Source organism: Mustela nivalis (genome assembly GCF_964662115.1).
Source record: "Mustela nivalis genome assembly, chromosome: 17".
In the NCBI taxonomy this organism is placed as follows: domain Eukaryota; kingdom Metazoa; phylum Chordata; class Mammalia; order Carnivora; family Mustelidae; genus Mustela; species Mustela nivalis.
Genome location: NC_139036.1, coordinates 14,706,190 through 14,721,043, shown reverse-complemented (window position 1 = coordinate 14,721,043; position 14,854 = coordinate 14,706,190). Strand labels below are relative to the sequence as shown.

General features: G+C 60.2%; 1 protein-coding gene across 1 annotated transcript in view; it reads right to left on the bottom strand.

Annotated features, from left to right (window-relative positions):
• Positions 1 to 11,488, bottom strand: part of MYO15A (myosin XVA) — a gene marked incomplete at its 5' end in the record, with an annotated part of 51,149 nt that extends 39,661 nt beyond the window's left edge. The window contains 6 exons of the mRNA XM_082708523.1: positions 3,662 to 3,752; positions 4,014 to 4,088; positions 4,433 to 4,542; positions 5,120 to 5,183; positions 5,786 to 5,868; positions 7,889 to 11,488. Of these exons, the coding sequence (XP_082564649.1) occupies positions 3,662 to 3,752; positions 4,014 to 4,088; positions 4,433 to 4,542; positions 5,120 to 5,183; positions 5,786 to 5,868; positions 7,889 to 11,488 (4,023 nt within the window). The remainder of the gene's footprint in view (positions 1 to 3,661; positions 3,753 to 4,013; positions 4,089 to 4,432; positions 4,543 to 5,119; positions 5,184 to 5,785; positions 5,869 to 7,888) is intronic.
• Between the last annotated feature and the right edge of the window lie 3,366 nt (positions 11,489 to 14,854).

Sequence of the window (14,854 nt, the reverse complement as noted above, 5' to 3'; positions counted from 1 at the left end):
TGTTCTGGGGGCCCGGAGTAGGGAGTATAGCTAGGGCCACCCCTAGGTTTTCCCAGATATGAACCCCCTATGTGAGGCGCAACTGCTGGTGGGCTCTCTGTAGAATCCTTGAGTCTCCCCAGTGTCCCCAACACCCCTCATGCTGCCAGCCCCCACACTCAGGCCACAGCTACACTCTCCCAGCCCCCGGCCCCTCCCACAGCAGCCTCCAGCCAGGACAGGGTTTTGGATGCCCCTCCCTGCCCATCCTGCCGTCACACACGAGTGCACGCACACGCACACGCACACGCATGCACATGCACACGCACACAGGCACACTCCAGTACCTTTATCTTCAGGAGTGCCCAGGACGGAGAAGGAGGAGAGAGGGATAAGAACAGAAGCAGGTCACCTATAAGACTGAAGCCCTCTCCCTCCAGGACACCAGGGGCATGGAGCGACCACTGGCCCCTTTGGGCCCCTGGTCTGGGCAGGGGGGTTGCCAGGTGAGAGCAAACCCAAGAATCTTTAAGACCCCAGCTGTCTAGGCATGAGGCCTGCCGTGTGGCCCCAGGGTGTGGGAGTCTGCTGGGTCTACCTGCCAAAAAGCTCTGGGGATGTCCTCTTTACTCCGTCCCCATGACCATCACCACCTGTCAATCACCTGGGCTCCCAGGGGAGTCTCCTTCCTGATCCTGGCCCTGCTCCCTCCAGGGGTCCTTTGAACACCTGTTAGGTCACATTTCCCCTCAGGCTTTCACGTCACTCAGGCTCAAACCCAAGCCTTGCACAGCCAAGCTCCTGGTTGGCTCCATCTTCACTTCTTCCCTCCCTCGCCCTGCAAAGCCCTCCTGATCCAGGCCCACGCCAGCTTCTGGACCAGGGTTCTCTCCCTCTGGAGCCCTCAGCACCAGGCAAATCCCCTCACTTCCTTGCATCGTGTCTCCCCCACCCTAGAACGTCAGCCCCCACAGGCAAAAATCTTTGCGTGCCATCTCTGGGTCCCCAGCATCTACACGAGACCAGGAGCATCAGAGGCCCTCAAAAAATATGTGCTGAATGAACGACACGAAGACCAGCATTTTAGGACTGCAGAGCTGCCCAAGGCAAAGCCAGTGGCACCTACCACGTGCCAGAATTACAGGGTTAGTGGCCCTAATTATATGGCTGCGAACCATCCTGGAGGTAGGTACTGATGCACCCGTTTCACAGATCAGGAAACACATGGAAAGGTGAGGTGTGAGCCAGGGGACTGCAGAGTCCCACGAGTGAGATCACAACATCGTGCCAAGCATGTGGGTAACTGTGTACACAGCACTTTCAGGCTGAGTCATTTCCTCGGGATGAATTCTTAGGAAAGAAGCAGCTGGAAGGCCTGCTCTTTGCAGAAATGTTACTTGGGGGAAGGCGCCAGTTCCTTCCACCTGTTCATGGTCATGGTCCCGTTTAGTCAGGAAATACCATGTCCATCGCACAAAGGAGTAGACCACAGCCCAGACAAGAGTGTGAGCTGGCCTGGGGTTGTTCAGTGAGTTGGTGTCTGCCTGGATGTTGGCCCACGCTATCCCCTACTCTGGAATCCCCTTGAGGGTGTCTGAGTGGAAGTCAGCCACTCCTCTGTCCCTAGCACACAGTCAGGGGCTGGGAAGAGGACTGCTGGGCTGGCTGGGTGAACGTGGGGTCCTGGGGCGCCCCCTAGCTCAACCGCAGGTGGGGTGACGGCCTGAAGTTTGGGCTGGGTGGAATCCAACCACCCTCCACCCTGGGGAATGCCTGTCGCATTCCCAGCCCAGAGGCAGAGACTTTGGCCCAGGCTGTGGCCCATTGAGGCACAGCTGGGCCCAGGGAGGACACAAGGCCCAAAATAGTCCAACAAGAGAGAACCCTGAGACTTTTCCTGGCACATTAGAAGGTACAGGTGGCACACTGTGGCCCTATCTTGCTGATCAGTGGGAGAGAGATTGAGAATGAATGATGGCCATAGATGGGGATGGAGCCAAAACAATGAACGTTGTTTAAGACCCTAGATCCAGCCGTACCTGAAACCGACCCTAGGTAAGGACTTTCAGATTATGTGAGCGGGGCCAGCAGCAGCTAGGAAATGAGCCCACAGCATCACAGCTGGCAGGCCTATCCTCATGTCTATGGAAGGCCTGGTGCAGAAACTCCCAGACCCAGCCACATCCTACCACTCTCATCGTCCTTCCCGATCCCTGCCGAGACAGCTCTCTGCCTTGAGCTTCAAACCCCAGCTCCTCCACCCCCACACTTTGGGACTCTGGGTAAGTGCTCTCCCTTCCCAGACCCCAGATTCCCAGTCTGTAAACGGACACAAACGCACCTGCCTCCAGGGCTGCTGGGCCGCCCTGGTGTGACTCCGTATCACACTGGACATAGGGGTGCTCAAAGCCCACGTTGCCCTGCCCACCTAGACAGTCCTTCTAGAAATCCACACTTAGAGGATTTGAAAGCCCAGCCTGGGGCAAAGGAAGGTTCTGGAGTCTGAGCTGCTGGGCCTTTGCCTCCAGCCTCACCTTCCCTGAGCTCCAGGCTGGTGGCATATCCACCATCTTCCCACCACCGCTGTAGGGACGCCCAGCAGACTTCCCGGGAGAAAAGACTCCTACCTGTTTTTTCTCTGCTGCCCTGCCCATGCAGCTAATGGCAGCTCCACGCTGCCTATGGCTCATGCCAAATGCCTGGGGTTGCCCTTGGACCGATCCCCTATCACACCCCAAATCTAGTCCCTCAGCAAGTCATTGGCTGACCTTTATACTGCTCCCGGGTCCAGCTGTGCTCACCACCTCCGTCACTACCTCCCTGGTCAAAGCCACTGTCCTCCCTCACCTGGACTCCCCCAGGCCACTTTGCCATCCCGTGGACACACCAGACCTCCTCACACCCCAGGGCCTTTGCACTTGCCCTTCCCTCCATCTGCTTGCTCTTTCCCCAGATGTCTTTATGGCCCACTCCCTCGCCTTCTCAGTGGAGCCTGACCATGATGCTTCGAATTACAAACCCCCAAGCCCCCCCCAACCTCCTCTATTGTTTTGCTGTTTATTTATTTATTTATTTTGTCCACAACTTCCCACCCTTTCACATAGATGTAATTTCCTTGTGTATTTCTTTCCTTCTGTTTCCTCTACTGTAATGAAATTCCCATTAGCGCGGGAACATTTTTTTGCATCACTGCTGCCTACTTCCTCATCTCCTAGCCCAGGCCTGGCACACAGTATGTCCTCGAGAAAGTTTTCCTGAGGGCCTAACACTCTCAGGTTTGGAGGACCTAGCATGCTCCACAATGCTCTGAGCCTGCATCTCCCAGATTCCATGTCCTCAGTGCCCCAGCATCTTCTGCAGCCCACCCCCATGCCTAGGCCTGTCCTGTCTCTTACACCACCAGGAAGATGAGGCCAGGCAGGAGAAATGGGGCTTCTACTCTGGCCAGGCCCGGCAGGGCAGGAACCAGAGCCGCTCTGGAGCACGGGCAGAAGGGACTCCCTTGCAGCCATGCCCTGGGTGGGGAGGGTGGTGGCAGAAAAAGCCAGAGACCTAGGAGCCCTCCCAGTGCAACCCTGGCTTCAGCCTCCCCATCTTCCAAGTGGGGCCTAGGAGCCTATCTCAGGGGGAGCACTAAGCTCGGGAGTCCTGGGGACTCAGGCAGATCACGCAACAGACTCACCTGTTGTGTGATGCCTCGTTTCTGGTTCACGGCAGCCAGGTAGCGCAGAATCAACTTGGTGGACTCGGTTTTCCCAGAACCGCTCTCTCCGCTGACCGGGCAAAGGAGCCGAGTGAGCATCCACAAGGTCACAGACTCTTCTGGGGTCCCCCTACCCTTACCTTTCTTTGACCTCCTATGACATAAGAGGACGTGGGCGGGCCAGCCCAGCCCAGAGACGCCAAGTGATTTACCCCAGCTCCCACAGCAGGTCTGGCCTGATGCAGACCTGTCATCTGAGATTCCTCCCGTACGTTCCCCCATCCTCCACCCTGCCCCCACGGTCCCCACACAGGTCCCCAGCCTGACCCACCTGATGATTATGCACTGGTTCTGTTTGGCATCAAGCATTTTGGCGAAAGCAAGATTTGCAATTGCGAACAGGTGCCTGGAGAGACAGGCCACAGGTATCACTGGGACAGGACCTTTCCTCTCAAACCCCTCGGGGGTCAGCTGGAGAGCATCTCTGTCCACCCAAGCAGCCAGTTCTGCTCTACCTTCATCCTGGGAAAATGCTCCCTGCACCCTTTCTGGTCGGAGCCACGGAGGCCTCTGACCTAGAGAGGACTGTGGCCAGACTCGGGGAGAGACCATTGGGCTGAACAGGTAAGTTGACCCTATGCATGGCTTGGGCACAGGCAGGGACTTGCCGAGCTCAGGCAGAGTGACCCAGGAGACCCCAGGACAGCACCCCCCCCCACCCCCTGCTGCCCCAGCCCCAGAGACACTCACGGGGGATTTTCTCCCAGGCCCCGCCCGCTGTACTGCTGCACATGCTCAGGCCCATAGATTCCAAACATTCGGTATGGGTTCACAGACACCAGGATGCTGCCGATGTAGGTCTGCTGGGTAGACGGTGGCTTTAATGCTATGCCTCCTCATAGACCTCCTCCCTTGCTTCCGGGAGCCTGTTTCCACAGAGCCAGGTGTCTCTGGCCGCCTAGCCTCTGTGTTCACACCTGAGACCCTCTGACAGCTCAATGGGTCCTCTACTCTGGCTGAAGGATTTCAGACACTGTACCAGGCTGAGGCTTGGAGAAGGCTCAAGTGAGCAAAACCCCACAGCCACGAAATCTGCAAAGGTGGCCATGTCAGCAGTTGTGTACTCCATTTATACATAGTCAGGACTAAGCTCCAGAAACTTCTGCCTCAAGGTGAGGTCAAACCTCTCCTGCTTAGAGTGGGGAGGGAGTCAGGAGCCCAGGGCATTCTAAGGTGGCCAGAGCCCTTGTGGGTGACATCCACCATCTAGAACCCTAGACTCTAGCATGTTATACTCAAATGGTAGAAAGCCCACATTTCCAACCAGAGGCCTTACATTGGGAGCTCAGCAGGAGAAATCTGTGCTTCCCACTGTGGTCCCAAGAGGCAGCCACCTTTGTGCTCTGAGCCCAGGAAAGGGCCAGCCCTGGGACTTACATAAATGAGGTTCCGTTCAAATCTTGTCTTGAGGTTGGACAGCACGGTGGTCTCCTGGAGGTCTCTGGGAGGGCGCAAAGAGGAGACATCAAGGCCCACCTTCCCCCTCACGGCAGGGCCTTGGTCAGAAAGGCCTGAGCTCGAGTCCCATCTCTGACACCAACCCAGTGTGAGGCCTTGGGCAAGGTCTTTAACTTCTCCGTGCCTTGGTTTCTCCATGTCTATACTAATCACTGTCTCTACCTCCCTGGGTAAGGGGATCCTCTGGGGAAGCAGATGTGAGGGCTGAGTCATCGCGACCGATAATGACACCAATCCTACCATTTTGGGCCCCTCCAAGGTGCCGGCACCCTCACAGTAACAGCCACCCACCCCCATCTTGCAGATGAGAAGCTGAGGCACAGAAAGGCAAAGCGATCTGCCCAAGGTCTCCCAGCCAGGAGGTGGTGGGCCTGGGATTTGATCAGGCCTGTATGACTCACAGCTCTGACAAGCACACACTGGCTTTGTGACGCCACATGACCCCACTTCACAGGTGAGGATGTGGAGGCTCTGGAAACATTCCAGGAGGTGAGAGGCCCCCTTCGCAGGAGGAGGCGCCCTGGCCAGGAGTGGGCCACCCCATGGTGACCCCTGGCCACCCCTCCACCCCCACACTCCACTCACTCCAGCTGCGTCATGTCCTCCACGCCGTCGTCCCGGCACTGCTCGCGGAACCTTGTGGGGGGCAGGCTGCGGATGGAGTGCATCTGTCAGAGAGAGTCTGGGGTCAGCCCAGATGGAGGGCACCTGTGCACGGCCGCCTGTCCTGCACACCCCTGGGACCTGCTCCAGCTGGGGAGGAGAGAACCCCAAGGCCAAAGCCAGACTGGGTCCTGGGGCCTCCCTGCTGTGGAATACTGTGGCCCATGGAGTCTGCCTGCAACTCAGGGACACAGGCCTGCCCTGTGCCCATGTGTCCCCTGTGGCAGGTGCTCCCGTGTCCTTGACCTGGAGCTGAGCACACGCACATACTGTTCCCTCTGACTGCTTGGAAGTCCTCCCAACCTTATGCTGTCCCAGTGACAACATCCTGGCCCTGGGTGGACCCCACATCTTTGCTTATGTGACCATCTAATGAACATCCACATGCTGGTGGAGGGCGGACACTGAGACTGTGCCCCTCAGCACCACACCTCTGCTTCCAGCCCAGGGCAAACACGTACACCCCTGCGCTCAGACCCATATGCAAAGGCATTCGTAGCTCATGCAACTCTCACCCACACCAGTGGTCTTGCAACATGTCTGTGGACATGCACGTGGGCCTAGCCTGCCTGGCTAAGACACACACACTCTCAGGGTCCGTCTGACCCATTCTCAAGTGCATGGAGGGCTGGGGCTCTCTCGATCACAGCTGGCAGGGGTCTCAAGACAAAGATCCTGTGCACCGCCTCCCCCGCCCCTCCGTGGGCTGTGGGATCTCCACCATGTCCATCTGTGTGCACACTCATGACACCAAGGATGCCACGTTTGCTCAAAGCCTGGCTGCAGTACACCTAAGAACGTGTACCAGGTCCAAAGGCCTGCCTGTGACCCACACGACTGTGAGAGCGTGTGTGCATCCTGCCCTCCCAGCCTCCCTGCACCCTCCTCTGAGCGGGCAAGGGAAGGGGACACCAGGAGGGAGCCCTGTCACCAGGCTGTTAAGTAGGGCACAGAGAGTATCACCCTGCAGGCCCTGGCCTCCCGCCCACCCGTCTGGCCATGTGCACCAGTGGCCACAAACCCTGAATAATTCAACCACTCACGTATTCCAGGGTGAGGAGGGCCCAGGCATCCTTGCCCCTCACCCCTGGGCGCCCCGCGCCCCGCTCCCACAATGCTGCAGCCCATACGGCACGGGGCACCCGGCGCCGGGGCCAGGGCCCCCCCAGCAGCCAGGCTGCCCCAGTCGCCATTGCCAGGCCAGCTGGCCGCCCGCTCCCCGGGGCACCGTGTGCAGAGGCTGAGAAACACCGGCCGCCCTGCGTGCCCCGCCCACCCCAAGCGTCCCGGGGGAGTCTCCGGTGACCACCCCCCTCCACCAACGGCTACCCAGCATCAGGCTCGCGTTCCGCCATGCGTGTGGTAGCCAGGCATGAGCTTGGCACCCTTCAGACAAGCCACCTGCCTTGCACCCCACGGGGGGCCCAGGCAGACTCCTGGGTCAGTCTTTCATCCACTGTGTGGCCTTCTGGGCCTCAGTTTCCTCCCCATACCATGAGGACACGGCAAGTTTGGATCCTGAGCCTCTCACCCTTGGATAGTTCAGAATTCTGCAGCCTAAGGGACTCCCCTTCAGCAGGAAGTTGAAAGAGGAAGACTCCAGCCCGGGGGAGGGTCAGGAGGTGGCAACAGAAACAGTGTGAACATGGATGTGAGGATGGGAAAGGGGGGACAGGCATGTCCTGAAGTTCTGTACTCAGATAAGATTTCTGAGGGGCTGCTGGCGGCAGACGCGCCATCTAGACTGGCCCAGGACAGGGCTGCCCAGAGGCCTAGGACAAGATCCCTTCCCTTTAAAATGACTGGGAGGAGTTTCCAGAGTCTCTGTATTGTGCACCTGTGCTGGGCATCCTTCATGTTCGATCTTCCAAAAGCTCTGGAAGCCCAAATGCTGTTCTCCTCGGGTTACAGATGGGAAGACTGAGGCCCAAGCAGGCAGCAGCTCACCAGGATCGTGAAGCTGTCTCCTGTCCTGCTTCCCAGGACAGAACCCCCAAACCCTCCCTCTGACCTATGTTTTCATACCTTGTTCCACCAGCTTTGGGGGCCAACTTCTTCCCAGGGGCCCCCATGGGGCAGGCAGTTGGCTCCAGGGCCCAGGCGGCAGGACTGGGGGCTGGTAAGCACTTGTGGCCAGGGTCGATGGGCCTCCTCCGGTAGCGAGAAACAGGACAAGAGCAAACTCCAGGCTATTGGCTTGGGGCGGGACTCTGGGTCCTGGGTCACCTGGACAGGGGGCTGCAGGGTGGCAGGACGAACTCGCTGGAAAGCACTGAGTTTTTGTACCTGGGGCATGACCACTGCAAAGCGCCCAGGGCCTGCCTGGCGCCGCTCACCTGCCTTGGGCAGGGGTGCTGGGGCTCCAGAGGGTGCCAAGGGGGCTGGGGCGCTGGGCAGTGTCCCCCAGCGGCGCCATGGTGGTCCCGTGGCTCTCATCTTATCACATGTGGCCAGCGGGTGGGAGAGGCTGAGCCTTAGTGCCTTCCGCTCTGGCAGGGAATCCTTGGGGGGTGTCAGGCTGGAGGGCTCAGGCTCTGCTGGTGGCCGAGGCTCCGCCAGAGCAGCCTCTTCTTCTGGCTTCTCAGGGATTGGGCTGGCTGACTTTAGCAACTGTCCAGGCCCTGGGTCATGGTGTCTACACAGGAAGACATTGGTCATGTCCGAGGCTGGGTCCTCAGGCTGGGAAGCAGGGGGCCGCACAGGGCCCACGTGCTGGAGGAAGGGGTTTTCTGGCACCGGGGGTGGCCTGGAAAAACCCCGGGGGCTGCCTGCACCTCCTGGCCAGGGAGAGGGTGGGCGCTGGGCGGGAGGCATGTCCACGTCCCAGCTGGGGGCCAGCTGGGGCACTGTCCAGGGTGTCTCTGAGTCCTCAGACTCCTGCTGGCTCTCCCGGCGCTCAGGGGCAGCTGCGGCCACCGGCCAGGGCCCAGCACTGGGAGGCCCGGGAAAGGGCTGGCGCACCCGTGGCTTCACCGCTCTGGTTGGGGGCTCACTGAGCCGGCGCCACGTGTGCGGCAGGCGCGAGGGCAGGTTGAGGGACCGGCACCGCGAGCTGTGGCCCAACAGAGGGGGCGGCGAGGGCGGCCTCGGGGAGCCCAGCACTGGCGAGCGCGGTGGCCCCAGGCGCCCAGAGCCACGGCGCGGGGACAGGGGCTCTCGAAGCGAGCGGGGCCGGCGGGGTGGGGGCGAGAAGGGAGGCTGGAAGGGCCGAGCGCGGAGGGATGGCTGAGGCGACAGGCCCCCCACGGGCGAGCGGTAGCCCACGCCCGGCAGGCTCCTCAGCGAGGCCTGGGGAGAGGGCAGTGGGGTCCAGGGAAGGCCGAAGGCCGCTGGTAGCCGGTGGGAGCCTCTGAAGGAGGGCCGGGGGCGCGGGTATGCCAGCGGGTCGGGGGCCACCTCCGGGCTCGCGGGAGGAGGTTCCATGAAGGCCCACCAGCCGGCGGGCGGCGTGAGGGGCACGTGAGCTGGGGCGGCCCAAGGCGGTGGGTGGCGGCGGAGGGAGCCATAGGGCGACACGGGCCGGGGCAGGCCTGCGAGGGCCGGGGCCGGGGCCGGCGGGGCCGCGGGGCCGGGGCTGGGGCTGGGGGGCCGCCCGGCTGAGGGCGGGGAGAGGAGCGCGCTCCAGTGCGAGGGCGGACGAGGCGCGGGCGCGGGCGCGGACGGGGGCGCGGGCGCGGGCGCGGGGGGCCGGCGGGAGTTGTTGTTGTTGCGGGCCCGCGCCTCGGCCCTCCGCAGCACGATGGGCGTGCTGGGCCGCTCCGCGTCCATGCCGGCCAGCTTGTAGCCGAAGCGCTTGTAGGCCGCCTCCCGCACCGCCGGGCCGCCCGGCCGGGCCTTCTGGCTGCTCCTGAGCCGCGGGATGGGCTTCTTTTCCGACAGCGTCTTTTTGAGAAACCTCGCCAGCGAGGTGGCCGGGCGGGGTGGGGGGCGGCCAAACTCAGGGCCGAAGCCCAGGCCCCGGTGGGCGCCGAAGGCGGAGAGGGCGCGCTGGAGGTTGCGCTGGCGCGGCGTCAGGAAGCCCCAGAAGGGGTGGGCGTAGGGCACCCGGGACACCGGGGGCATCTCCTCCTCGTCCTCGTCTTCGTCCTCATCCCCCAAGGGCAGGGGGATGTCCAGGGACGGGGGCAGGGACACGTCCAGCTTCTCCTTCCCGAACAGCTTCACCTGGGGCCGCGGGAAGAGGCGGAACCGGCGGATGAGGGACAGCTTAGACCTGGCGGGCTTGTCCATGCCTTGCTGCTCGAAGAAGGCCGCGCTGGGCAGGCGGAAAGAGGTGCTCTGCCGCTCGCCGCCCGCCTCCTCTGGCTCCTCCAGCTCCGCGATGTCATCCATGGGGTGGGCGTACGGGTTGTGGGGCGACAGGATGGGCGGCGGTGCCCACGGGTAGGCGAAGGCCGGCTCCTCTGGGTAAAGATAGGGCGCTTCCGGAGGGTAGAGAGCCTGGTCCGCGCCACCATAGATGCCTTCTGCGTAGGGGGCGCCATAGGGCCCTCCGTAGGGATCAAAATAGGGTACGTCGTACGGGAGGTCGTACGGGAGGTTGTAGGGCAGGTATGGCGCCTCATAAGGGGCGTAGGGATCCAGGTAGTAGCCGTGCGGGTACGGCTCGCCTTGGTACCCATCATAGTAGCTGTAGGGGGAAGCGTACCCCCCCGGGGGCGCATATGGGGGCTCGTAATCCTCGTAGCCATAGCCGTAGTGGTACGTGGGGTAGTATGGGCCGCCGTAATAGTCCGGGTGGTAGTAGTCGTAGGGGTCCTCGGGCGGGTACCCGTGGGGGTGGTCTCCATAGGGCGGCCAGGCCGGGTTGTAGGGGCCGTAGCCGCCGTAGCCGCTGTAGCCCAGGTAAGGCTCCTCCTCCTCGTACTGGTAGAGCGACTGCCGGTCGTAGTAGTCGTCGCCCTCGCGGTGATAGTCGTAATACTCGCCCAGGTCCTGGAAGCCCTCGAGCCCATACAGCGACCTGCGGGAGCCTGAGGGCCTGAACGGGGCCTCGTCCTCGAAGGGCAGGAAGCCCACCGGCTCACCGGACGCGTAGATGCTGCGGCTGCGGGGGAACCTCCGGAGGCGACCTCCGTGCCGCAGGATCTCGGCGCCCGACGGGAAGGGCAGCTTGCGGGAGCCCACGCGGGAGTCTGAGCGGTTGAGCCAGGCGTCCAGCGTGGCCTGCTCGCTGCCGGACTCTTCGGCCTTCTTGATGAGGAACTTCTTGGTGAGCCAGTTGATGGCTGTGGACGCCTTGCTGAGTGAGCGGGCGCGCGGCCGCAGGCGGCCGTAGCCGCGCCGGCCCGGGAAGCGGATGACCATGAAGGACGGCTTCTTGCCCTTCATCGCCCGCTTCTTCTTGCCCATGCGCATCTGCGTCATGAGCTTCGATGTGGACTTGAGCACTGTGCGTGCCTTCTTCTTGCGTTTGGTCTTCTGCGGGCCGGTGTGCAGGCCCCAGAAGAAGGCTGACGCGCTCCGGAACTGGCCCTTCTTGGAGATCTTGGGCGTGCGGTCGCGGAAGCCCATGAACAGCCGCGACGTCCCCTTCAGGCTCCTTTTGGGCTTCTCGGGCTCCGGGGCCTTCTTCCCCTTTTTCCCTTTCTTAGCTTTCTTCTCATCCTCCTCCTCCTTTGCCATGGTGGCTGCCGGCTCCCCACCGGGCTGCGCCCTGTGTCACGCGCTCTGGGACTTGGAGGTAAAGGGACACGCTGTGTCTCCTGCCCGCCGCTGGACATGCGGCCTCCTCGGGCTGGGAGCAGGCAGCACTGGCCCGGGTGGCCCTGGAAGGGACAGCCAAGCTGCTTCTGGCTGTGACCAGATTCCGGGAGGGCGGATCCATAATTCATCTCCTCCAGAGCCGCCTTGGGTTTCACCCCAGCGGCGGTGGAAAGTGTGTGGGTGTTGTTTACTGGGCAGCAGGGGAGGTCTGGCCCAGGCCTGTGCTGGGCGACCACCTTGGCTTTAGAATCGCCAGGAGGACAACCGAGCTGAGGGGTCAAGCCCTCCCTATGGCTCACCCGCCTCAGCCCACCAAAGTGAATGCTTGGACCACTGCCACTCCACAGAGGGAGACTCTGAGTCCCAGAGCAGGGAAGCCTCCTGTGGGAATCCACCTGGCACATGCGTCCTGCTCCAGAGGGGAGCCATCTCTCCTGAGCCAGCGTGGGAGGTTCAAAGCCCACCGAATTACCTTGGACGGGAACCTTGGACCCAGGAGGACCTAGGCAATGGAGGAGGAGAGCGGGTAGAGCAGGTGTCCAGGGCTGTGGTCAGTGTAACCAGAGCTGGACAGCTCTCGGGAACATGAATAATGCATTGGGGAGAAACGGGCAGCCATCTCAGAAGGCAGGAAAAAGTGGGGGTGTCTTCAGGAAACTCCAGGAGGGCCTTGTGAAGCTGCATACCAGGGGGCTGGGATAGGAAACAGAGGGCGGGTCAGTCATGGCTCTGACTCCTAGCTCTGCCAGCAACTGGCTGCGTGGCCTTGGGAAATCCCTTTATCCTCTCTGGGCCTCAGTTTTCTCATCTGTAGGATGGAAGTGGTAAGCCATGCCCTGTCTTCTCCATGAGGAAGCAAGACTTGGTGGAGTTGCTGGGAAGCATAAGTGGCTAGAGGGGCCACATGTGTGGCTCGTATCTGGGATGCCTCCCCAGCCCTGGAATCTCCTCCCAGTTTCTGCCCTTGTGGAGAAGGCCATGCTCTTGTGGCTGCTGCCTTCTTTGCGTGCAGCTCATTGCTCCAGTGTGGACATTTGGCCCCAAGGCCAGACACCCACCATCTAGCCCATGACCAGTCCACTTTTGAGAATTGGCGTCATAAGTGGTATAGGTTGTTGCTTGTTAGACAGTGGGTGTCAGGGGGCATTGGGGGGTGTGAACTCAGGGGCAGCAGCTCTGAAACCTGAGGCCTCAGGTCCTCTTACCCTCTTGGCCCAAAGATCAAAGACCAGGACATACGGGACTCAGAGCAGGGGAAGACAGATCCTCAGTTACTGATAGATGAAGGCAAGGGCTTAACTGAGCTCACCCCAGAGGGGATGCTGAAGGCCCTGCTTTAACCCCTGGCCAAGCCAGAGACCCAGTCAGGTCTCCATCCCTCAGGCACCAAGGCCTCCATGATGCTTATCTCTTGACATGCCAATAGCGATCGCCCAGCCGTGTCCCTGTTTGGGGCTCCCTCCTGGATTCCTCAGCCAGCCTGGCCTCTGTCCCTCAGGTGCTGTAGCCAGCGTGCCCTAGTTTGTTTGTTCATTCATGGGCTGAGCACTGGGGATACAGGTAAGAAGGAGACAGAAAAACCCTGCCCTTGGGGAGCTGACATACAGGGGTGGGGGGATTGTCAACAAACAAGGAAGATAAGGAAGGACTGTAATTGTTCAGATGGTGATGAGCGTTGTGGGTTAAAATAAAGCAGGGAGAGACTGTGTGTGTGCAACACTGAATAGGGACTGGGGAAGGTGACACTGGGAAGGGACATGGGGGGGTGGCAAGAGCTGCAGGAGGTGTTGGAGGGACCCCTGGGGGGGAACAGGAGGGCCCTGATGTGATGGAGAAGCAGGGAGACCAGAGTGACTAGAGTGCAGTGAGAGGAGAAGATGAGAGGTGAGGTCAGAGGTCAGGGTGAGGACTTGGCCTTGACAGCAAGTGAGGGTGTTGCAGTGGGAGCGTTGTGGCAGAGAAGGGGTGGAATTTGACCTTGGTCTTCCCAGGATGACTCTGGCTGCTTCAGGTGGATAGAGGGCAGCGGGTGAGGGCAGAGGCAGGAGACTGGTGTGAAAGCCGCAGCATGGTGGTTAGGGTGAGCCTGGGCCAGAGGCAGAGCTGGAGGGTAGTCGTGGGATGTTGGTACCTTTTGCAGGCACAGTCACTAAGATTTACAGGGACGTTGTGAGTACTTCTGAGGTTTCCTTCCTGCCCAAGGGGGAGGATAGAGATGCCACTGGCTGAATGAGGAACACTGTGAGCAGAACAGGTAGAGGCCTAATGGCCAGACATCTCAGCTTTGTACTGTTGGTCTCAGGTGTCCATCGGGCATCTCCAGGGACTCAGTGGGGGCATGGGTGGGGGTGCACCACAGAGATCAGGACTAACGACATCAGTTAGGCATCAGGAGCACCTAGGCAGTGTTGAAGGACTGTTCCAAAGGACGACACCAGGGAATGAGTGCAGATGAAGGAGAAGGCATGAACCCCACAAGGCTACACTGTTGGGGACAAAGAGAGGGAAAGTAGACTGGGGAGGAGGGCAGAGCAGCTGCGCCCAGTGGACACACGGGGCATGTTGGTCAAAGATGGAGAGTTGAGTGCTACCATAGGATGGTCCCTGTGGAGCAGCGGGGGTGAGGGTCGTCCCAGCCTGATGGGAGAAGGTACAAGGAAGCCAGGAATGCTCTGGTCACAGAGCGTGCATGCCCGTGAACGTATCAGACCCCACTGCATCAGACGCACTTTTATAGGTGAACCATGTGGCATGTGAATTGTATCTCAAGCTGTTAGAAAAAAGAAAGGGAGGGAGGAGCCCATGGCCAGGACTCCATCCTGCAGAGCCCTGTTGCGCACACAGGAACGGTATACACACCGAGCTACTCCTTGGTACCTACACTATAGTGCCTTCCGTTGTGGAGTACTACACAGCCATAAAAAAGAGCTCAGATGATCTCTGTGTACAGATAGGGGACAATCCCCAGAATCTGCTGGTGGAGAACAGTGCTGACTATGGTTCATACCCAGGCCTTCTTTCTTGCAACAAGTGTAGGGGAAGGCATATACATTGCTATTTGCTTTCATGTGCATATAGAAATATTGAGAAAAGTATTCAAGAAATTGATGAAAATGGTTATCCAGCTGTAAATCTTTCTGTATCAGTTGGATTTCTGAACCATGTGAGTGCATTTCTGATTCCAACAAACAAAAAACTAACATCTGAAAAAAGGAAAAGCGAAAATGGAGAGAAAAAGGATTGGAAACAGTGTGTGGAAACACCCCATTAGAGGAGCTCTTGGGA